Below are 22,640 nucleotides of genomic sequence, written 5' to 3' on the forward strand. Positions count from 1 at the left end.
TTGGTCCTAATTTTAATGGAATTGAGTTCTATATCCTCAATACTATCTCTTCTACTTCAGTTCAATTATAATGTTTTTATCTTTCTATTTTAAGTCTAATGGCCTTTGTCGTATATAATCGCAAAGTTCTAACAACAAACATTATAATTATTCTTTAAAAAAATTAAAATAAAATAAAAACATAATAGTTTTGTTTCTCTTATAAAAAAAATTTATTTTTTTAGGAGCCTTTTTTTACTAAGAGAGCTAAGCCTCCAATTTTACTGGGACGACCCTGAATTAGTACTATCTAGTATTGAAGGATGTGAATAAGCAAGTATTCATTATTCTTTAACTTTACTAGGGAAGAGTTGCTCGTCGGGAAGGGCAGCGATCAGAGTAAAATGTGAGGGTATGTGGGACCGGGCTTCTCTTACGGAAAAGAGATAACTTTATTTGTCATGCTATCTGTGTTGTCCTCTATCGGCATACTATTTTACAGTTGTGAAATGCTTTTTGAAGTGTCGAAATGTTTTGTACCACGTTAAGTTTGACGGAATCATGTGTGAATATGCATTTAGTTTATTTTTGTAAATTGGCAGATAAAACATTTACCTCATTCTTAGCAGTATACAATACAAAAAGTTATTTTCAGGGCTCTTGAAATATTTTATGGAAGATACAAGAGCATAGGCATGAGGCTGCAAGTTTACAAGCATGACCAAGAAGACTCTTGTACAAAAGGCTGACTACATAGGAATCCTGAATTAATAAAATGTCACAAATGACATTTGCAATAAATAATTCCAAGACTTAATTTTGTCTTGAAGTAAAATGTGAATAAAAATAAAAGTTAACTAATATCTGCCCGGTCAAGCATATCTATAAGTGTCATCCTCCTTGGAAACCTTGGTGGCAGCCTCAAGAGCATGGCATCTTCTATCTCAATGGGTAAATGAGTCGCCACAATCACAATTCCTCCCTGTTTCCTGTGTTCTGCAATAATGTACTCAAGTAACTTTACACCTTCATCATCTAATGCAACTGAAGGCTCGTCTAGCAACCATATGGGGCGATCAATTGCGAGCAATCTGGCAAGTTGCAATCTTTTCCGCTGGCCCATTGAAAGCATCTTTGGCTTTTCCTTAGCCAATCTTCCCAGTCCCATCAACTGAAGTGCAAGCTTAGCCTTCCCTCGCTTGTAATCAAGAAGTTCAAACAACTCAACATTGTCCAGAACAGTAGACTTCTCATTAATTCCATGCTTGAGGCAGACCCAGTTAAGCTGAAGCTTATACTGATGGAAGATTGTAGATTTTTGAATGTCATGGCCATTCCAAAGGATTTCTCCTGCAGAAGGACGAGAAAACCCAGCTAACATGCGCATGAAAGTGGACTTTCCTGAGCCATTTGCGCCTGTTAGCACAAGTGCCCCTCCATCATGAAGAGAGACATTCACATTGGACAGAACTTGCGAGGCATTTCTCATGCAAGAGACATTGTTAAGGAGGAGACGAGGGGGTGGAGGTTTTCTAATAGACATCAAGTTTAACAATTGAAAACCACTGCCAATATCCGTAAATTCAGATTAATGCTTTCTGATCCTAAAATTAGTGCTGTTGATGACGAAAGCGCAAATCACAAAGCATCTCCAGCACATGTTCACTGTAAAAAATTTAACAAAATATTAGTAATTGTAAGCAAATAATTTATTGATTTCCTGAAAAGTGACTGAACATCAGGCAACAAATATGCCATTGTGTCATAAAAACTTTAATCACTACATAAATGTAGAACGTTTAAATTACTCCTGATGTTCAAGCATTTTATTGGTCCCAAATTAAGGCGGGCATTGAGTGAATTGGCATGATAAATTTCGGATTATGGTTACCCCAGAACAAAAGAGCACTCACCTTAACCAACTATTAACACATTTCCTCTTTTGATTATATACACCAAACATGAGTCCTCAGCCCCCAGAAAATCTCCAACTGCCAATAAACAGATAAAATTTTAAATATTATCAAAATGTCTTCATACAATTGGAATTCTTAAAACTGAGTGTCTCACACTCAAGACAATTATTTAAACAAGAGTAACAGTTCAGTAGCAATCAGAGTTCATGTTCTAAACCATAATAATAAGCAGAACATTCATGTCTTACTGAAACATTCAGAGTTCTGAAGCAATCAGTAGCAATCGAAAACTAAAAAAATTCAATTTCACATTACTAAATCATCAAAGACACATACAAAATTACAAATCATTACCAGAATATTACATTCAATTTCACATTACTAAAGAACATGTAATGATAAAAACACAACTTAAGAACATGTAATCATCAAATCAGAATCATAATTGAAGGAAATTACATTCAATTTCACATTACCTTACAAGTTACAACAATTAGGGTTTGTGGAGAGAGATGGATGGAGACAGCTCCCTAAACTAAAGAATCAATACAGAAGATCGAGGAGGATGCGGCGGTGATGGATGGAGAAGGAGGAGAGTGGTTGCGGCTCGCCGGCGGTGGTGTGGTGGTGGATGTTGTTCGGTGGATTTGCTTTGGCTGGGAAAAGAAAAAAGAGAAACGCGCAGATGAAAGAGAAAGAGAAAGAGGAGAGGAAATGAAATTGAATTGGTAATATTCATATTAGCGAAGGGCATTACGGTAATTTCAGGTATATAAAAAAGTATTTTTTTAAAATATGGGGTGGCGGTGGCGCTCCCCCTTCCCACCCCCCAGTTCCGCCACTGACATACCTGCACTATATCACTCTTTTCATTTCACATTCATCCCCTTTCTTTTATTACATGAAATTAAATCCCATTACTAAAAAAAATTCATAACAGCAATGAACTGGAGCATTATTATATTAGAAACCATAACCAAGTACTCACTCAAGAAACAATCGCAATGGGTCCAATTTATTAAAATGAATATTAATTGGAATTTACAGAATATGTTTTAGAGAGATGATAAAGAAAGAAAGCATAATAAAACTTACCAAGAGAGATGAAGAATAACAACAAGGTAGGTTGTTGACGGTTTTACGCGGGCAAGAAAGGGATGGGCAGCGATGATATGAGAAGGAGGTGCGTTGTTTCAGAAAAAGGAAGAAGCGCGTTGTTTTTTTTTTTTACAAAATTACGCTTTTAATCTCTTAAATTAATTTTTAAATAACATTTAGTTAGATTAGGCGTCCGGTCTAATAATTTCAACATTTTACCGGTTGCAGACCATGTTAATTAAGCAAATGTTTTTTTATAAATCTTTTAATTTCGGTGTTTGATTTTATTTCTGCCATGTGTCATTCATCCATAAAATGTTTTGTTTATTAAAACTTTTTTGTAAGGAACAACTATGATACGAGAAGATGAATATTTTTTTCTAAAACTGGTTTTAATCAAACAAATATTTTTTTTTAAAACACATCAATAGATGTTGCTTGATTTGAGGATCGGGACAGGTATTTTGTTTTAGAGTAATACCAAAAATCCCTAAAGATGGAGGATAATTAGATCCTAAAACCACAAGAAGATTTAGAAAAATTATCATAAGAAAAATATTTAGAAATACTTAAAGATGAATGAGTTGGACCAGACTATGGTATGTGATACTTTAATTCATGTATGTAACCGACCATGATTAATGAGATGTGATTTATAATAGAATATTATAACGTAATTGATTTGGTACACTTACTTTATTATTATGTTGGTTCTTAACGATACAATATATTGTACCGTAGTAAGAGAAATGGCAGTGAGCGTTGGGATGCTTGCATCTTATTTTCAAAATGTTTAGTTTGCCAAAAATACCTTTGGTCTATGTGAAATGAAATGACTACTATGGTTGGTAAGTATTCTTATTTGAACCTTTTTTTTTTTTTATAGGGCTTTACCCAAAAAGGGAGCCCTTCCAGAAATTCTCAAAGGCCCAAGGCAAGCTCAGGCTCAGAGGGGGTTTGGAAATAGTTTTCAACCAGCAATAGACGCGCCTCAGTTATTTCCTCATTAGCTACGTCATTGCCCCAAGCGCTATTTCCAAAGTTATTGGTAAGTGTTAACCGCTAGCAAATTATTTCATTGACATTTCAAAATAACTTGGTACTCCCTCCGTTTTTTAATATAAGCAAATTTTGACTTTTAGGTTCATTCAATCAATGATGTATGTGGTTTATATTATAGACCACATACATCATTGATTGAATGAATCTAAATGTCAAAATTTGCTTATATTAAAAAACGGAGGGAGTAGCATTTTTAAGAGAGTCTCCATCTTCATTTATAATTACATTATCTGCTACTTTCCAACGCATATAGTCTTTGCCTGTTTTGTTTCCTTGCTCTTTAGTACCATAAACTATTGTTTGAAATGTGGTGCCTCAACTCTTTTATCAACTATTCACTCAACAATATAGTAGTACTGGTAAAAATTAATTTACTAATGCACTATAGGTTGTCATTAACTGGAAAATGGGATGACGTATCAGGAAATTAATAAGAGAGAAACAATCGAGAAAATATCAAGTGGTGCTGCACTGAGATGAGAAACTAGAACTGTAATAACAAACCACAAAAAAAAGGAAAAAAATAAAACCAGTTGTATTTTTTTTGCAGGCTTCCGGGCAGCCCGGAGCCCGAATGGGATAGCCCTAACGGGTTACGGGTTTTACGAGCAATGTCCTGAAAAAATTCGGGCTGCAATTAAAAGGTCCAAACCATACGTTTTATTAGGGTTTTCGGGCCGGCCCGTACGGCCCAGCCCATTTTGACAACTCTATTGTACCATACAACATCGTCGACTTGACCAATGTTTGATGGAATTTTCCCTTCAATTTAGGTGGTGCTTTTGTACCACGTAAAAGACATGAGACTATTCTCCATTTCAACCACCCAACTTAAATACGATTATTTACATCTGCTTTTTTTTCTCTGTGATTTTGTACTCTGGACCAAAGATATTTAAACCGTGTAATCTGGGGTTTGATACGTTCTTCAACTTTCACAAGTCAAGAATAATTGGTTCGCCTTTTTGATGGAGTTACATTCCATACACTCTGTCTTGCTTCCACTCACGCATAAGTCATACACTTCTAAGGTTTGTCTCCAAGTCCCTAACCTTCCATTAAATTTATCCCTCGAGTCTTCAAGAAGGACTACATCATCTGCAAAGAGTGTATATCTCAGTGTTAACTTTTGTATATGTTATGTAAGTAAATCCAAAAACTAAAGTAAAAAAGAATAGGGCTTAGAATTGACTCTTGATGCAGTCATGTTATTATGGAAAAATCGTCGATAGCCCCATTATGCGACCTTGCACTAGTCTGAGTTCCGTCATACATATCCTTGATAGTTCTAATACAAGCAAGTCTAATCCCTTCCACAACATCTTTCTATACACTTTATCATACGCCTCTTCCAAATCAATAAGAACTAATTGCAAAAAAAATTATCCGTTTGATATCGCTTCATCACACGATAATGTAAGTTGATCACCTCCTTAGTCGACATCCTAGACATAAAACGAAATTGATTATTATTAAATTAAATTAGTAACTCACTTGTTTATACATGATGCATCACATCATATATAAACTAATTTTAACTATTAAATCAATAAATTAAATAATTAAATAAAATAAGATATACTATGATTATTGATCCAGGGTTAAAAAAACATCTTTAGATGATACAGGACCATTTTGCTACGACACGTTGGACAAAACCCAATTTTGGTACGATGATAGTAGCACTTTTTAGGATTAAATATGTTTTTGATCCCTATAAATATACTAACTTTTCTTTTAGTCTCTCTATAATTTTCATTCAACTTTTAGTTCCTATAAAATTTTCAATCACTACTTCTGGTCCCTATTTTTAATTTAACTTATGTATTTTTTAATTAAATGTGTAGAATATTGTAAAAAAAATTCCTCCAAAAAATTAGAATTTTATACCAAAACATAATTTAAATATGAATTTTTAACCATAAAAAATATAAAAAAAAATTCATATTAAATTCATGTTTTGTTAAAAAATTCTAATTTTTTTGGGAGAGATTCTTCTAATATTATGAAATTTTCTTCAAATTTTTATTAAAAAATATGAATTTTACATATGAGTTTGCTTTAAAAGAAAGACCAAAAGTGAAGATGGGAAATTTTGCAGGACTAAAAATTGAAGGAAGAAAAATTTTAGAGGGTCTAAAACAAAAAATTGACATATTTATAGGGATCAAAAACATATTTAACCCTAATTTTTCGATGAAAGTTTGGGTGTTTTTACCTAGAAAAAAATCAATTTTTCTATGGGTCCCAGTTTTTTATTACCAAAATATATCCTAATCTAATAGGAGGACAACACAGATAGCATGTCATAAAGTTCTCTTTTTCGTAAGAGAAGTCCGGTCCCACATACACTCACATTTCACTCTGATCGGACCACCGCTGCCCTCCCGACGAGTAACCCTTCTCTAGTAACCACCTCAAAGTAAAAATCTCTCTCTCCATTTTGTTCTTCTCTGAGCTTACGTAGTTTTTGTTTTCGTTTTCTCCTTCTATCATAGAATTGCATGTATTATGTGATACGTTTGTTGCTGATTTTCTTAATTTACAACCTAATTTAGCTCATTGTTTTGATCGATTAAGTTATTTTTGCAAATGTGGTTTCTCATATTCGTACAAAATCTGTTAATTTGTAATTAGTGAGGGTAAATTAAGAAAATTAGGGTTAAGAGTGTTACTTGAACTTCATGAACTTGAAATAAATGCTGCATTGTGCAGGATCGGTAACAACTGCGTTTTTCATTTTATTTTATGTCAGGGGATATGTTAATTTGGAGATATGTGATTTTTAGTTGAATACCTATGTGTGAAAGTTTAAATAGTATTATTTCTCTATCTGTATTTTTTCTTCCTATTCTTAGCTCTGCATTTTTGTGATAGGAACTAGGGTATTATAAGGTCTTTTATTTGTATATTATTATTTTGCCTAGTTTCAACCAGTCTTTCTTTCTTTGTGGCACCAACACCTCTGATACTGTCGGTCGGTGTCCAACACTAACACGACATTGACACATGTGGTTACGTTCAAATAATTCATGTTCTCATTATGTGTCTATGTTGTGTCAAGTGTCTGTTAGTGTTTCATAGCTTTCTTTCAATTATTTGCAGACTGTATTCTAACAATTTTTAGTTATTTAGTTGTGTGTGGTTTTTCTTTTGCGAGAGTGCATGTCATTGAATCTATATTTTTAATAAGTAGTGCATTTTGATGTAACTCTGCTTCATGCATGGCTGTAGTTTTCCTTATATGTTCTGAATTTGTATTTGTAAACTGTGCACAATGCATGTTATGCACTTATGCAGTTTGTTTTGCTTTGGGGAATATCTTATTCTTTTTTCTAATTGCATCATATATATCTCTCATGTCCATCTATCTCACTGTAATGTTGTTTTCTTTTATGAAAAACATATATTTTATGCTCTTATCCAGAGATGCTTCTATATACCCGTGTATTTGGTGTGCTTCTTTGAATTTGTTCTCTATCGGGCATCTGCAGATGTTTGAGACAAATTCCTCCGCAATTTAAAATTTGTTGTTTAGAATCACCATTCCAGAAATCAAACTGTCGATCACAAGTTCTGTTTTCCTTTTCAACCAACTTTATTTATTTTCACCTATTCATATTCTGTGAAAGTGACCTTTTTTAGGGTATGTGGATTGGTGTTATAGATGGGAATGTGATATCTATTTTTTAAAAATTAACTAGCATATTCCATCCACCCTTTACTACCAAACAAAAATATCCCATCTGAGTTATTCTAAAATTTAACCTTTGTTCCGTTATTATTAGTTTTTTCCTTTCAATTATATGCAACTGTATATTGTTGATTAATGTTCTTTTCTTCATTTAAATTACATGCTATTGCTCATTGTTGATTGATATTCCTCATCAAATTATATGCTACTTTATACTTATGAACTGACATTCGTAACTGTATGCAGAGCTTCAATGGACTACAGCTCTGAAGAAGAGTCAGATATCAGTGAGTCTGAGATTGAGGAATACTCTGACAAACCTTATAAGGAGTTAAAGGATGGTAAATACAAAGTGAAGAACTTAAACGGCACACTCAGGTGCCCATATTGTGCTGGAAAAAAGAAGCAAGAGTTCAAATATAAGGATTTGATGCAACATGCAACCGGAGTAAGCAAAGGTTCAGCAAACAGAAACGCCAAACAAAAGGCAAACCACCTCGCTCTGGCAAAGTATTTGGAGACCGACCTAGTAAATGAAGCAGACCAAATACCTCCCCCGGCTTTGGCCGAAGCTGTCAACCAACCTGTACCGCAGGTTGAGAATTATGTCTGGCCATGGACAGGCATAATCGTTAACATTAAGAGCAACTTTAACGATTCTGGATACTGGCTAAAGGAATTTGCCAAGTACAGACCATTGGATGTCCATGTATTCTTCATGGATGGTGACACTCAGGCTGTAGTAGACTTCAACAATGACTGGAATGGTTTCATGAATGCAAGTGAATTTGAGAAATCCTTTGAAACTAAACATCATGGGAAGAAGGACTGGAATTCAAAGGACATGCAGGCCAGTTCAGACATTTATGGATGGGTTGCACGTGAAGATGATTATAATTGTGGAGGGCCAATCGGGGAGTACCTTCGGAACAAAGGAAGGCTGAGAACAGTTTCAGATATTGTTCAAGAAGCATCTGAAAGCAGAAATAGCATTGTGGAAAACCTGGCCAATGAAATTGACATTACAAATGAAAACCTCAACAAAATGCAGTATAAGTATAATGAGAAGACCATGTCCTTAAGTAGGATGCTGGAGGAGAAAGACAGGCTTCACAATGCTTTTGTTGAAGGTTTGTATAATGTCTGTTAGAATCTGATTTTGCCTTATTGTATGTAAAGGCTGTGTGCTTCATGTTTGGCCATGTATTTTTTTCTATTCTTGTATGATCATTGAAGCAGAAGAGTAGAAAAAAACTTATAGGTTTTAATGCTACAAAAATGTCTGTCTCACTTTTTTATTTTTATTTTATTATTAGAGTCAAGGAGTATGCAGCGTAAAGCCCGTGAGGAGGTACGAAGGATCTTGGAAGAACAAGAAAAGTTGCGTAATGAATTGGATGAAAAAATGCGGAAGCTTGATACCTGGAGCAGAGATCTAAATAAGCGTGAGGTACTAACTGATCAAGAGAGGCAGAAACTGGAAGAGGACAAGAAGAAGGTATATATTGCATTTTTCAATTAGTATTTGCACATTTTAAATATTTTTTGTTGCTGGTCATAACTCATACGTTCTTATCTACCATTGTCCTTGCAAAAAATTAGACCTGTCTTTGTCGATGGTAACCGATGTCCTTGGTTGCTCTTGATTTGCGTAACAAAGTACTTTATTTTGATCCTATTGACTCCCTTTAAGTGAATCCCAACTTTTATTGGCCTTCCACCATCTGCTAATTGGACCGAGAGTCTATATGCCAATAGCTTTTGATTATTGTGAGGAAATATCAATGTATACTATATATATGGTTTTATTTTTTTTACAAATATATGGTTTTAGTTTTAACTACCTCATTTATGTCGAAATTTCGTTATAAAGATTTGTAGTTTCATATGATCTATGAAATATTAGTGCGCATTTTTTCATTTGAAAAATCATCCTCTTTTTTTGGATTAAAAAATCATCTTTCAAAATCCATAAAAAACCACATCTGCCCGATGTGTTTCTTTCATCCCACTTTCTAATCTCTACTTGCTTGATGTGCCTCAAGACTTTAAAATCATCAGCATGTATGTGTACTTCCTCAAGATTCAAATATTACTTCTTTGTCCTTCTAGAAAGACTCGAGGAACGAATCACTCTTGTTGGCTTCAAAGGAGCAGAAGATAGCTGATGAGAATGTATTCAGGCTTGTTGAAGAGCAAAAGGTTTGCCCTCTATTTACTCTCGTTTATAAAAAGACAACACTACAACAGCGTATGTTTTTTTTTAATCACTTATCAATGTTATCATCCATTGCGAGTGTCTTCTGCTGATTTGGATTTCCAAACTACCAGAGAGAAAAAGAAGAGGCCTTAAACAAGATCCTTCAATTGGAAAAGCAACTAGATGCCAAGCAAAAATTAGAAATGGAGATTGAGGAACTAAAAGGGAAATTGCAAGTTATGAAACATCTTGGAGATCAAGATGATGAAGCTATTAAGAAAAAAATGGAAGAAATGAGTACTGAATTGGCAGACAAAATAGAAAGCTTGGAGGATATGGAGTCTATGAATCAAACCCTCATTGTCAAGGAGCGCCAGAGCAATGATGAACTGCAGGAAGCTCGTAAAGAGTTGATAAAGGTATGATCTCATTTACTTTATCTCATTTTTTTTAATTCTATATAAAAAGAAATGTTACTCATACTTGTTGCATCCTTTTAACCTTTATCTTCTTGTATTCTTAACTATAACCAACTAACAAGTTGCATAGATTTCTTCATGCTAAGTTATAAAGTACCCGCGTGAAGATCATCTCTACCTTTCTTTAGGAAATAAGAATTTTGATATTTTGTTGTTCTGCTGTGAATATATTGTGGAGACTAAAGTTGTTCCCCCTCATTTATCTCTCTCTCTCTCTCTAATTTCTATTGTTTTAGGGGTTAAATGAAATGCTGACGGGTATTAATAAAACTAATATTGGGACGAAAAGAATGGGAGACCTTGATGAGAAGGTTTTTGTGCAAGTCTGCAAGAAAAGATTTGTTTCTCAAGAAGAAGCTGGGATGAAGGCCATGGAGCTTTGCTCTGTTTGGCAGGAGAATGTGAAAAATTCAGCATGGCACCCTTTTAAAGTGGTCAGAGTGAATGATACCCATGAGGTATGTACCATAAAGACATGCTCTGTGTTTTTGAAGTAGCTATGCTTCAATGTAGAAATAGTATAGTAATTAACACGGTAATACTGTTATATTGACACAGTCAGTTATAAATGAGGAAGATGAGAAATTAAAAAAGCTCAAGCAGGAATGGGGAGATGAGATATATTCAGCTGTTGAAACAGCCTTGAAAGAAGTAAATGAATACAACCCAAGTGGTGGGTATTCTGTACATGAGCTATGGAACTTCAAGGAACAGAGGAAGGCAACACTAAAAGAAGTTATTACTTATATCGTGGAACATATGAAGCAACTTAAGCGCAAGAGAGGATAGGCGAAAGGTATGTTTCAGAATTTCAGCTGAGCTCTTGTTCAGCATTGCATTGATTTTTCATTGATAGCTTCACATACTAAAATAGTAATTTGGAAAGAATGACATGGTAACCCAGTTGCATTCATAGGCACATGTAACAACTTTTAGACTCTTGTCAGGGGCAGCATTAAATAATATACTAATTTAGGTTTATATTGAAAGTCGTCTAATATCTAATTAGTTAATAGCTTAATAGTGCATTTTAATTCAATACAACAATCTACTCTACGGTTTTTTTTTTTTATGAACAATGAAATGATTGGTTCCCATAAATGAGTCAAGGGTGTGACTTGGTTCAGTTTATTCACACTCTATTCTGTAGTATCTATTTGGCAATAGTTTAAGTAGTTTATAAGTTAAACTAGTAGCTAATAGACTATAGTTGAAAGTTTATAAATGAAAAGCTAGTTGATTGATATTCAAGTGGTTGTTAAAATTAGTAAGCGAGCTAACTGATCAACATAAAATGACATAAAAGATATTTGTTGTAAGCTTTACCAAGAGTAACCACAAACTAATTTACAAGTTTGTCAAATAAGATAAGTCTATGTCAAACAAACTCAAGCTTCACACCTGACCTATGTTGATGCTCCTGTGCTATGCAATCACTGCATCAAAAGGTATTTGGTTTGTTAGACCTTGAGCCTTTCAATTGTTCCTGTCTATCATGGATAATTTTGAAAAGCAAATGATGGAAAATCAAACAATGACTGATATAATGCACCCCGTTCCATATTCTTGAGTCTACCAATGGAAATCGTTGTATCAAAAAAATAAATGCTTTCTTAGAGAAAGCATTTATTTTTTGATTTCTGTATTATTTTGTATTCTTTAATTTCCAAATTAAAGGAAAAAACAAATTTCCGAATTACAAATAAAAAAAGAGAGAATTGATTCTCAATTTATATTAAAAAAATTAGAAATTGATACATAGGCTAGGACGGAGTATTCGCTATTCATCTTTGACCTAGTCACGTAGGATCAGGATCAACTAAAGAGCTAGCCTGCCATGCACCCTTGCTTCAGGCCAGTAATCCACTATCTTATGAAAGACCTATTTATGATTAAAGGATGAGAGATTTCGAACCTGAAGCTTGAAATAGGAGTAAAGGGTCTTGTTCAGAAAGGAAAAGTTTCTGATATTATAATTGTGCAAGTGCTCCTTTCAATTCGGTTAATATGCTTGTTAAATTCTGACCTAGTTTATCTTAGCTTTGCAGGGGGAGAAGTACATCTTATCTCATGGCGAGTTGGAAAAGTAGGATCAATTTCATGGGAATGTAGTGCTGTACTTTGGATAGCTATAAATATATTATGAGTAAGTTAGAAGTAGGACCTTTTTGTGGACTTCAGACTTTAGTGAGTCAGTGGCGGAGCGAGAAAAAAAAGTTAGGGTGGGCCACTAAAATTAACCGTTGAAAAATTGTTTAAAGCCTCGCAAAATAGACCTATAATTGAATTGTTTAAATTTTTCGGGTGGACTACTACACCACTTTGCGGGAATTTGAATCAACCGAAACCTAAAACCGACATAAAAATGTATAAAATCTCGAAAATAGACCTATAATTGAATTATTTAAATTTTTTGGGTGGGCCACTACACCACTTTGCGGGAATTTGGATCAATCAAAATCTAAAACCGACACAAAATTGTATAAAATCTTGCAAAATAGACCTATAATCGTTGATTTTTTAATTTTTTCGGATGGGCCACGCCCATGAAGGGCTCCGCCACTGTGAGCTGTTTTATCTATTGTGGATTATTAATATTTTGACTGTCAGTTCTACCATTCCAGTCAGAATGAACTAATGATGAAACGGTTATTGGTTATCGCATATATTCGTCGTTTATTTTATGCCAATTCTTTTACATGTATGCCAATGTTTGCTTTTTATACTTTACAAATGGATCCAAAATGAGGGGTGGTACGCTTTACAAGATAAAGTGTAATGCAAGCGGTTAGTTTTATTTTTTTTAAAAAAATCAATGTTTGAGATCATAAGTCGATAACAATTTTAAGAATATCAAAATTTTAGCCATGAAGTTTGGAAAGGAAAACTTATAGGTTCAACAATTTAGTTAAAAAAAAATAAAAAATTTGTGATTTCTCCTCTGAAAAAAATAACTGGATACTTTGGATCATATAATTGGGAAGAGCGACTACTTTATAGGGCACAAACCTAAAAAAAAAAAAACTTAAAATTTTTTACCCTATGGGTTGCAAGACTCCGTAAATTGAGAAAGTATTGGTCCAACTTTATTTGGAGTAATTTTCTTTTAGACCAATGGCAATGGTGGAAGAGATTGGATTTTCACAATGTGATGAGAATTAATGTTTGAATCATGGCTGAGTAGAGGTATCGATATTTGGTGTCTGATAATAAGATTACTTCAAATAGAAGGAAACTATAAAAATAAGAAAAAAATATTGTGTACATTGATTTTACTTGAATGTAAGATGAAATTAAATTCATTAAAAAAAAAGTTGAATGTAATTTATGTTTGATAGCATTGATGAAGCGATGATTCTTGTAAAATAATGTTTGGATAGCTTTGAACAAAACTGTTTTCAGTGTGTAAAATTGGTTTCAACGTATAACATTCACAGATAATAGATATTATACCGTAACTTGTCAAAAAAAAGATATTATACCGTAGAAAAAGAAGAAGATTAGATAACAGATACTAGTATAATAGCTTTAAAGAAACTTTTTTCCAGCATTATGCATGCAGTATCCAATCAAATTTTCTTCCATGCAAAACTATTATTATGCCCAATTCGGAGGAACTCATACTTTGATTTGTTGTTTTTATGGACAAGAAAAATTCGAGGAATCGACCTTTGGCAATGCTTCCATTATATTCTTTGATATACAATTAAGGGAATTTATACTACAATAGGTATCCGTGAAAAACATATATCTCAATACTAACCCTTGGTTGTGTTCCATAAGTGCATCAAAAAACTAAAGTAAAAAAAGATAAGTGTTTACAAATGACTCTTGGTGCAAAATCCTATTGTTATATAAAGATCGTCGATCTATTGCTCCGTTATGTGTCCTCACACTAGTTGGAGCTTCGTCATGCATTTTTTTTTTGAAGGATCGTCATACATATTTTTGATAGCTCTAATATAAGCAAACCTAATCCCTTCCTTATTTAGAGTTTTTCATAAAATCTTTCTAGGCACTTTAGTATACGACTTCTCCAAAGGAATGAAAACTAAATGCAAATATTTTTATTATCCGTTCGATATCGCTCCATCACACGTTAAAGTAGATTGTTTCCATATGCAAATATTTTTTTATCCGTTCGAAATCGCTCCATCACACGTTAAAGTAAATTGTTTCCATATGCAAATATTTTTTTTATCCGTTCGATATATGTAACGCCCTCTTTGAATTATTTGTTTTATTTAATTATTTAATTGAGTCTAGAATTTATTAAGAAGAGTTTAGAATATATTTATATGATTATGTAATTTATTAAGTGGCTTATTATATTATTTAATAGAATAAGATTTGAAAATAAAATAATATTGGGTTTAGGGGTTGTTATAAGATTTGAGAGAGTTTTGGGGAGAAAGAGAAATAAGATAAAACAGAATAAAGGGTTATAAATAGGAGAAACCTAGTTTAGAAAAAAAAAAAAAAAAAAAAAACATAACGTACGATCAATTTTGGAGAAAAGGGAGAAAAAGCCAAGAGAAGGGAGAAAGACCTAGAAAGCGGTGATTTTGAGTTATAAGGTAAGGGTGAGACTAACATTCAATCTTATTAAGTCTGTAATTCTGATGATTAAATTTAACAAGGGTGGGATTAGTTTTGGAGGATTTGAGAATTAGGGTTAAAGTGAGGAATTGATGAAAAATTGTTAGATTGATGTAGAAAGAGTAGATAATCTGATGAATTAAAGTAATAGGTGGTGTTCATATTGTAGAATAATCATAGGTTAAATTCCTAATCAGTTTTTGAGTTTGAATTGATGAAAATTGGGATTTTCGCTTGAAGAGTCGGTGTCTAAATGTTTTTGCATATGACTGATTATGTGAGGTTTTGGAAACCGATTTTTGGGTGGTTGAAACTGGAATTTTTCTGTAGATTGTGATAGAGCTATGTGTCAGGAGCGCGTAGGCGAAAACGGCATCGAAAACGGGTTAACGGTTTGTTTTTTAGGCGCGAAAACGTGAAGGGTGGAAATCTGATGCTGTCGAAATCATGAGGCGATTTCGACAGAAAATCTGTAATTTTAGTATGTCTGATGCTGTCGAAATCATGAGGCGGTTCTAGTGATCATGAGGCGATTTTCACAGAAAAATCTGTAATTTTAGTATGTCTGATGCTGTCTTACCAGAAACCTTAAAAATGCAATTTTCTTCACTCCAAATGTTTCCAGACTTCTTCTTAAGTGTAGGAACTTTATCCTAATCATCTAGAGATGTTTTTTAGGAAGGAGATAACCTTGTATAAAGGGTCTAATGAGTTCATGAGTTGGTCTTTGGGGTAGGAATGGTAGTTGTTTACAATATTAATGATAATCTGTGAAGCTGTTTTAAGATGTGTTGATGTTGATTATGATGTCATACTTATTACTTGAATTATGAATGTATATTTGAGATGTTGTTGACTTGCATTTGATATTATTATGTCATGCTGTTTTTGTATACTGCTTGTGTTGCTGTTGTTATTCAACTAAGCTGCATGAGTCGGTCTAAGTTGATTAAGATGATGAAGTTCCAAAGTATTGGATTATATAAGAGGTTGTCGATTTAAGATTTTTAAGAGGTCGAGTCCATGCATTAGCATTTCATTGTTGGGGGCTTGATGCCCTAGAGCCTTTGCTCAATTAAGTTGAGGGCTTGATGCCCTGGGAGCCTTTTTACGCTCAAATAAAGTTGAGGGTTTGATGCCCTGGGAGCCTATTTACGCTCAAATACGTTGGGGGCTTGATGCCCTGCATTGGTACCACATGCATATAAGAGGTATAAGTTGCATAGTCAAGTTAGAGTCGCATTTGTCAAGTCAAGGATGTTTAAGTTACCAAGTTGTTGAAGCTGTGATTCTTTATATGAACTATTAAAGATGTGATATATCATATATTAATGTCTATGATGAATATTATGATGATTTTAGGTTGTTAAATATAATTGTTGAATTATATGCTTAATATTATTGTTTTGTGAAATCTCACCCCTTCTGCTTGGAAATGTTGCTCTTCGTATGAGTAACTTGCAGGTAACCAAGAATAGTTGATGTCGTGTGAGCTTTCTCTCTCGTGTGTCTTAGGTGCTCTGATACGTAACGGGATGAGAACTTTGTTATTGCTTTTTCTATTCCTTACGTATTGTTTTTGAAGATTTATGACTATGTTTTTAGATTGGATTTTTATGAGACATTTATGAAGAGGCCTTTATGCCAAAGACTGTTTTAGTTATTGAATAAATTCTGCTGCGAAGTATTAAAGATTTTGTTGTTGAATTTTAAAGGATAAATAGTTATTTATTCAGTTTATGATTTTAAGAAAAGAATGTGACATTCCGTTTATGTGAATACTCTGATTATTTTTATGAAATTTTTAAGTTGGGAAAACGAGGTGTTACAATATCCCTCCATCACAAGTTAAAGTAGATTGTTTCCATAGTCCACCTCCTAAACATAAAACAAAATTTATTATCATTAACTCAAATCAGCAACACACTTGTTTATACATGATCCAGGTTGTTCTACTTGAGAACAACTTGCCTTAGGCAGGCACCCCTCATAAGTGCAATGTAGGTCTAGGCTACGAGCCTTCTTGATCACTCATAGTGATAGAGAACTGAAATCGCATATGAATAAAGAGTAAATAAAATGATGGATTTGGGGAAAGGAATGGTAAAAGAACGCGCCACACACTTTCAATCCAAGAAGGAATGCTGAGCTATGAAGTATCGTCACAATGATAAAGAATTCATTGATAAGATTCGATAAATTTGGTTCATTTCAGAACCAAAAAAGAGACAAAGCTCTCACAATACATAAAGTGTGTTTTTTTTTTATCAAAATTATATATATATATATATATATATATCACAAAGAAACTTACAATTTATAGTGCTTTTCTCTAATGAACTCTATCGTCGCTAATTAATTCAAATAAAACATATAAATTAAATCCTAATTTTATTTTTTTGACAAAGATTTAAATCCTAAATTTAGACGGCATATTACTAGCCTTAAAATATTTATTAAAATAACAAAAAAAAAGAAACTAATGTTGATTGAAAACACCACCATTCTTCTGCGTGATCTTCCAAACTGATCCAAATGGGATTAGTATTCCAATAAATCAAAAGTAACGTCCACTTGTATGAATTCATGGCAATCATTATCAATTTCCATCATTAATTTATGAAAATTACTCCCACATAGATGATACTCCCAAGAAAAAAATTATTTTTTAAGTTCATTTATTTAATGATGTATGTGATTCATATGTTGGATCACATACATTATTAAATGAATGAACCTAAAATATCAATTTTGTTTATATTTAGAAATGGAAGGAGTAGATCAATTTTTGACTTGTTGAATTCAAGTATCTTTGAATAACAAAACTTAAATTAGTGACTTTCCCATATGTATACTATACGTGAATTAGCACTTCAAAGGAATGCATGGAATTAAATTCGAAAATCTAAACTAAAATGAATAAAATATTAATTTTTTGTGCATTTTTTATATGTTTTCTTCCACATGCTTAATGAGTTCATGATCACATCACATAGACCCCATCCAAATAAGATATACATCTTTAGATCTTGTATAATATAAACCAATTTTCACTATTAAATCAATAAATCAAATCATTAAATTAAGAGAAATGATATTTGTACAACCACTTTGTGATAACTTTTAGACAATTTTATCTTTCATACTCACATTATATTCTTACTCTCTCTTCCTTTTTCTCTCTCCATTATTTTTGACCAATAAAAAGAGAAAAAAATGAAGGTTGTCAAATAAATTGTACCAAATAATTGTTCAAATATCATTGCTCTAAATTAAATAAGATATAATATGATTTATTACTCTAGCGTTAAAAATACATCTTTAGATTATACAATACCATTTTTCTACTCCATGTTGGACAAAGCCCAATTTTGGTATTATGATTTTTTATTTTTTTTGCACAAGCAATTTTGGTATTATGATAGTAGTGATTTTAATGAAAGTTTGGGTGTTCTGGAAAAAAGTTTAGTGTTATTTGAACAACTCTTTTGATATAATTTTTGAGACAACTTTGTTATTCTCTCTTCTCATTGGTCAATAATAATAGAGAGAGAAAAAGAAATAAAAAAAATAAGAAGATAATGTGTGCATGAGAGAGAAAATTGTACAAAAATTATAATAAAATGATTGTACAAATATCATTTCTCTAAAAAAATGAAAGTTTGGGTGTTAACTAGAAAAAATCAATTTTTTGTGGGTCCCCATTATACTCTTACTTTTATGCTGTGTTTGGTTGGTGAATGAAAGTGAAAGGAAAGATTGTGCAAGGAAAGAAAGAGAGTAGAAAGTAAGAGGATTGTTATGATTGTTTGGTACAAGAGAAAGTAGAATAGAAAGAAAGTTCTATGTTCAATAATTGACATAAATACCCTTGTATAAAATACTAATATATATAATATATATTATACAAATAGGCCAAAAAATAAGAGAAGTGAAAGATGAATATTTGCACAATGAAAAAAATAACCTTAAAATTGTTCTTTGATCTTTATTCAATTTTTTTACTACTATTAATTAAATCTTAAGTAAACTTTTTAAAATTTTCAATTAAACAATATTAACAACAATTTTCCAACTTTATCTTGAGTAAATGATATTCTAACTTTTTTTTAATGACATGATTTTCCAACTTTAAATACAAAAAATTTAACCGGCAAAACGGCAGTAATTTGTAGAAAATTTTTAATGCGCTGCAGTTTAAAAAATATAATATTTTACTTATTTGTTCAAAAAAGATATATTTTGCTTATGCAATGTTGTCTCAGCATTATATATTGTTTCGTTAGGGACATCATACATTGTTTATTCTAGAAAAAAAAAATGCGTTACATATTGCTAATATTACATTAAATAGGGTTATTTTTGTCTTTTTCAACAAAATATTGTCTCCACTTTTGTTTCCGTCCAATCCAACAAAGAAAAGATTTTAGTGTGGGTCCTGCCTAAAACTTTTTTTCCTTCCTTGTTTCCAGGGCAGGGGTTCCAAACTATAGAAAGTAAATCTTTCCACTGACTTCTCTCCCTCTTCTAATCTTTCCATTAAACCAAACACACCCTTAGGGAAATGTTATTTGAACATCTAAAGTTGTCATACAACTAAATATTATTAGATCCATCTACTTTTTCTTCTTCTTTATTTTTAACATTTTATGAGATGTGTTATTTGAACAACTTTTTGGGTGACAACTTATTTGACAACTATAGTTTTATAAAGAAAAAATAGGTATTGACACGAAAATTAAAGCAATAGAGAGATAAAGTAAAATCTCATATGAATATGTGAGAGAAAGTTGTCACAAAATGGATGTTCAAATATCATTTATCTTTTTGTTAGCTTCAATTTACGTGCCATGCTAATATTTGAATAAACTCATACGGTGTGCATACACAACAACCATTTTAGGTCGTCCATATAACATCACTATTACCAAAAAATATCCTAATCTAATACTCAATCTGTCCCATAATACTTGATAGAGTTGACCTTATTACGCATGTTAATGCATAATTTTGAGGTTAAATATCGTAAATAACATATTAGAAAAAATTATTAATATTTGATATTTTGAAAATACTCATCGAGATAAATCTAACAACATCTTATATGATATTATTTATTTTTGTATATTAATAGAAAAATATCGTAAAAAAAAGTTAGCTTTACCAAATGATTATGTGAAACTCACTATGGTATCAAAGGATTCCATTAAGACGGTAATGTCACATGACATTGACCAATCTAATTGTGACAAATATGCCAATTCAATTATTTTTTCTTTCTCTTTCACATCTTTATATTTGTTATACTAAATTGATATTAGAGTGGTAATATTTTGATAACCATTGAGACAACTTTGTTGTTCTCTCTTTTCATTGGTCAAAAAAAATGGAGAGAAAAAGGTAGAGAGAGAATAAGAACATAATGTGAGTATGAGAGAGAAAGTTGTACAAAAATTGCACCAAAATAGTTGTACAAATATCATTTCTCTTGATATTATTCAGAATCTAGCGCAGCCTTTAAAATTTAGTGGATTAGTATTTCTCATGTTATACATCGATTGATTTTAACGAATACTTCCCACAATCCAAATACAAATGCAGTGGCTTATTCGTTGTTTTTAATTGACGATTTCTTTTGTTTCATCCCAATAATTCTTTCAACTAGTGACATATGCATTCTATGGTACATATCGAGGAGTGCAGATCAGCTCCAGTTTTTTAAATCCATTTACTGTCCTGTTGCTTGAACGGATTGAAGACACGTGTCAAAAACAGTTTTAATGGCTCAGATTTTATATTTGCAAATTAAGTTATTTTTAATTAAAAAAATAGAAAATGGTTTCTTCAGCAACATAATTTTTATGCCAATAGCAGAAGTTTTACAATGATATTCTTGGCATAACTTTTTACTGCAATGAAACATCAACAACAGATTTTTTAAATATCATGAGCAGAATTTTTATAGCATTTGACATCACATTGTGTCAAGAGGCAGAATTACAAATATAGCAGAATTACAACAATGAATAACACAGTATCTCTCCAACCATCACTAACACTTATACACCAATTTTAGGACTTGCAAATGCTTAATTACTAAAATCTTCAGAGGCATACATGAGACACAAGCATATCTGAAGCCTGAAAGGATTTTTTTTGGGTGAAAATCAATACTAACAATCTTCAAACACGCTCTCATCGATTTCAATCGTCTCAATTCAATCCCAACACTGTAAAAAAAAGAGAGGAGGAAATAGCGAAGATGACGGCGAGTCAGAGAGGGAAACCGAAAATCGTCGTCGGAACACCATTGAAATGCAAAAGAGAGAGAAGAACGGTGGCGTACCGACAAAAGAAGAGGAAGGAGAGGAAAGGGGCGGAGGAGGGCCGAAGCGTGGAATGTTTGTGGTTGTTTTATTTTGTTTTTGTCAAAGGAAAAACTGATTTTGTTTTTAAATCTAATCCGTTGAAATCTGACCCTGCCACATATCACACATCGGTTACCTGGAGCAATTTAGCACTGGAGCAGATCTGCACTATATAATCATACGCTAAAATATACTGGGAAGAAAATCAACGATCCAAAATGGTAGTAATGGCAAGTTACTAAAATCAATCAATGACCAGCATAAATCATTGCAACCACCAAAACAACAAGAGAGAGAATTTTGATACTGGACAGATAGGACAAGCAAACTTGATGCCATGTAATTCATTCACTTATATTAAACACACCCACTTGAAATATTAAAACCAACAAAGAGAGGAAATTTTAAGCAAAACTCAAACTGCAAAAAGCAAAACTTTCACCTTTGTTTGACATTCATGTAGCCCAAAACAAAAAAGGCCCCAATCAAGATTGAGCAAACAAAAAAAATAAAGATGTGTATAAATTTGAGCATCTCAGACTTGACGAGTAGATTAGGGTTTCTGCAACCATCCACACTCCTTTTACAGAATGAGGTTTCTTCATTGATGCTTCAGCAGAATCCCAATCTCATGAATTCTGCTCTTTACCCAACAAAAATTGCTCATTCCCAAAATAGTAATAATAATAATAATAATAATAATAATAATCATCTACTACTACTCTCTCTCTCTCTCTCTATTGATCGCTATATGCATCTATATCTTTCTTTTCCCATCCTTTCCTTCATTCTTTGATCCTCTTTTTTTCTCTCTCGCATCGCTAAGAGGCAATGACGATGGTTTTGGAGTGTGGATCTGGATGGATAGATCGCCGTTGAATAAAAATGCTTGCCGGTGGCGTGGCAATTGGGTGAAATTGACAATCTTGTCCTTTTCCCGATTTAGGATTTTGAATCCAATTGCAGCCATCCATGGCGGTGCTTTTTTTTTTTCGATGATCTATTTCATCTTTGTACCAAAACTGAGCCTCGAATTTGATGAAACCAAACCCTAAACTGAATCAACGAATTTTCTTAATGCGGTGTTGGGTAGAGTCATATGGAGTGAAAGATGGGAATTTCATGTTGGATTCTATTCATTCAATTTTCCCTCTTTCATTCCATATGTCATCTAGCTAGCATATTTAGTGTTAACAGTTATTCCTTTTTTTATTCATTGATTTGATTTTTCCATCATTTCTACAT

General features: G+C 32.7%; 2 protein-coding genes, 1 long non-coding RNA gene and 1 other non-coding gene across 5 annotated transcripts; 1 reads left to right on the forward strand and 3 right to left on the reverse strand.

Moving 5' to 3' along the window:
• Window positions 1–564: 564 nt before the first annotated feature.
• Window positions 565–3,103, reverse strand: LOC11438629 (ABC transporter I family member 1). 2 transcript variants are annotated; one of them, XM_024780334.2, is made up of 3 exons: window positions 2,991–3,103; window positions 1,893–1,970; window positions 565–1,644 (listed from the first exon to the last, which is right to left on the reverse strand). In XM_024780334.2, exon 3 carries the CDS (start codon window positions 1,520–1,522, stop codon window positions 833–835), a length of 690 nt encoding a protein of 229 aa, XP_024636102.1. In that variant the 5' UTR covers window positions 1,523–1,644; window positions 1,893–1,970; window positions 2,991–3,103; the 3' UTR covers window positions 565–832. The 2 variants fall into 2 exon arrangements, with proteins under 2 accessions (XP_024636102.1, XP_003610365.1); XM_003610317.4 differs by lacking the exon at window positions 2,991–3,103 and adding an exon at window positions 2,372–2,875.
• A 776-nt stretch (window positions 3,104–3,879) lies between these two features.
• Window positions 3,880–4,030, reverse strand: LOC112421451 (U4 spliceosomal RNA). The gene has a single exon (XR_003011780.1). It is a non-coding gene; the product is annotated as a U4 spliceosomal RNA (small nuclear RNA).
• Window positions 4,031–6,333: 2,303 nt separating this feature from the next.
• On the forward strand, window positions 6,334–11,218 carry LOC11440090 (factor of DNA methylation 1). The gene is made up of 7 exons (XM_024783054.2): window positions 6,334–6,477; window positions 7,996–8,879; window positions 9,066–9,247; window positions 9,862–9,951; window positions 10,081–10,368; window positions 10,665–10,886; window positions 10,987–11,218. The coding sequence occupies exons 2-7, from the start codon at window positions 8,003–8,005 to the stop codon at window positions 11,215–11,217; spliced, it is 1,890 nt and encodes a 629-aa protein (XP_024638822.1). The 5' UTR covers window positions 6,334–6,477; window positions 7,996–8,002; the 3' UTR covers window position 11,218.
• A 500-nt stretch (window positions 11,219–11,718) lies between these two features.
• LOC112421399 (uncharacterized) lies at window positions 11,719–12,684 on the reverse strand. The gene is made up of 2 exons (XR_003011714.2): window positions 12,344–12,684; window positions 11,719–11,864 (listed from the first exon to the last, which is right to left on the reverse strand). It is a non-coding gene; the product is annotated as an uncharacterized lncRNA (long non-coding RNA).
• Between the last annotated feature and the right edge of the window lie 9,956 nt (window positions 12,685–22,640).

The sequence above is a fragment of the Medicago truncatula genome, chromosome 4 (assembly GCF_003473485.1).
Source record: "Medicago truncatula cultivar Jemalong A17 chromosome 4, MtrunA17r5.0-ANR, whole genome shotgun sequence".
Lineage (NCBI taxonomy): Eukaryota > Viridiplantae > Streptophyta > Magnoliopsida > Fabales > Fabaceae > Medicago > Medicago truncatula.

What these genes read in the sequence shown, in the direction of transcription:
- LOC11438629 (XM_024780334.2), bottom strand. Translation starts at nt 1,522, where the DNA reads ATGTCTATTAGAAAACCTCCACCCCCTCGTCTCCTCCTTAACAATGTC.
- LOC11440090 (XM_024783054.2), top strand. Translation starts at nt 8,003, where the DNA reads ATGGACTACAGCTCTGAAGAAGAGTCAGATATCAGTGAGTCTGAGATT. An exon ending in TCACAATGCTTTTGTTGAAG is followed by an intron (nt 8,880 to 9,065) that starts GTTTGTATAATG and finishes TTTTATTATTAG; the next exon opens with AGTCAAGGAGTATGCAGCGT. An exon ending in TGGAAGAGGACAAGAAGAAG is followed by an intron (nt 9,248 to 9,861) that starts GTATATATTGCA and finishes TTGTCCTTCTAG; the next exon opens with AAAGACTCGAGGAACGAATC.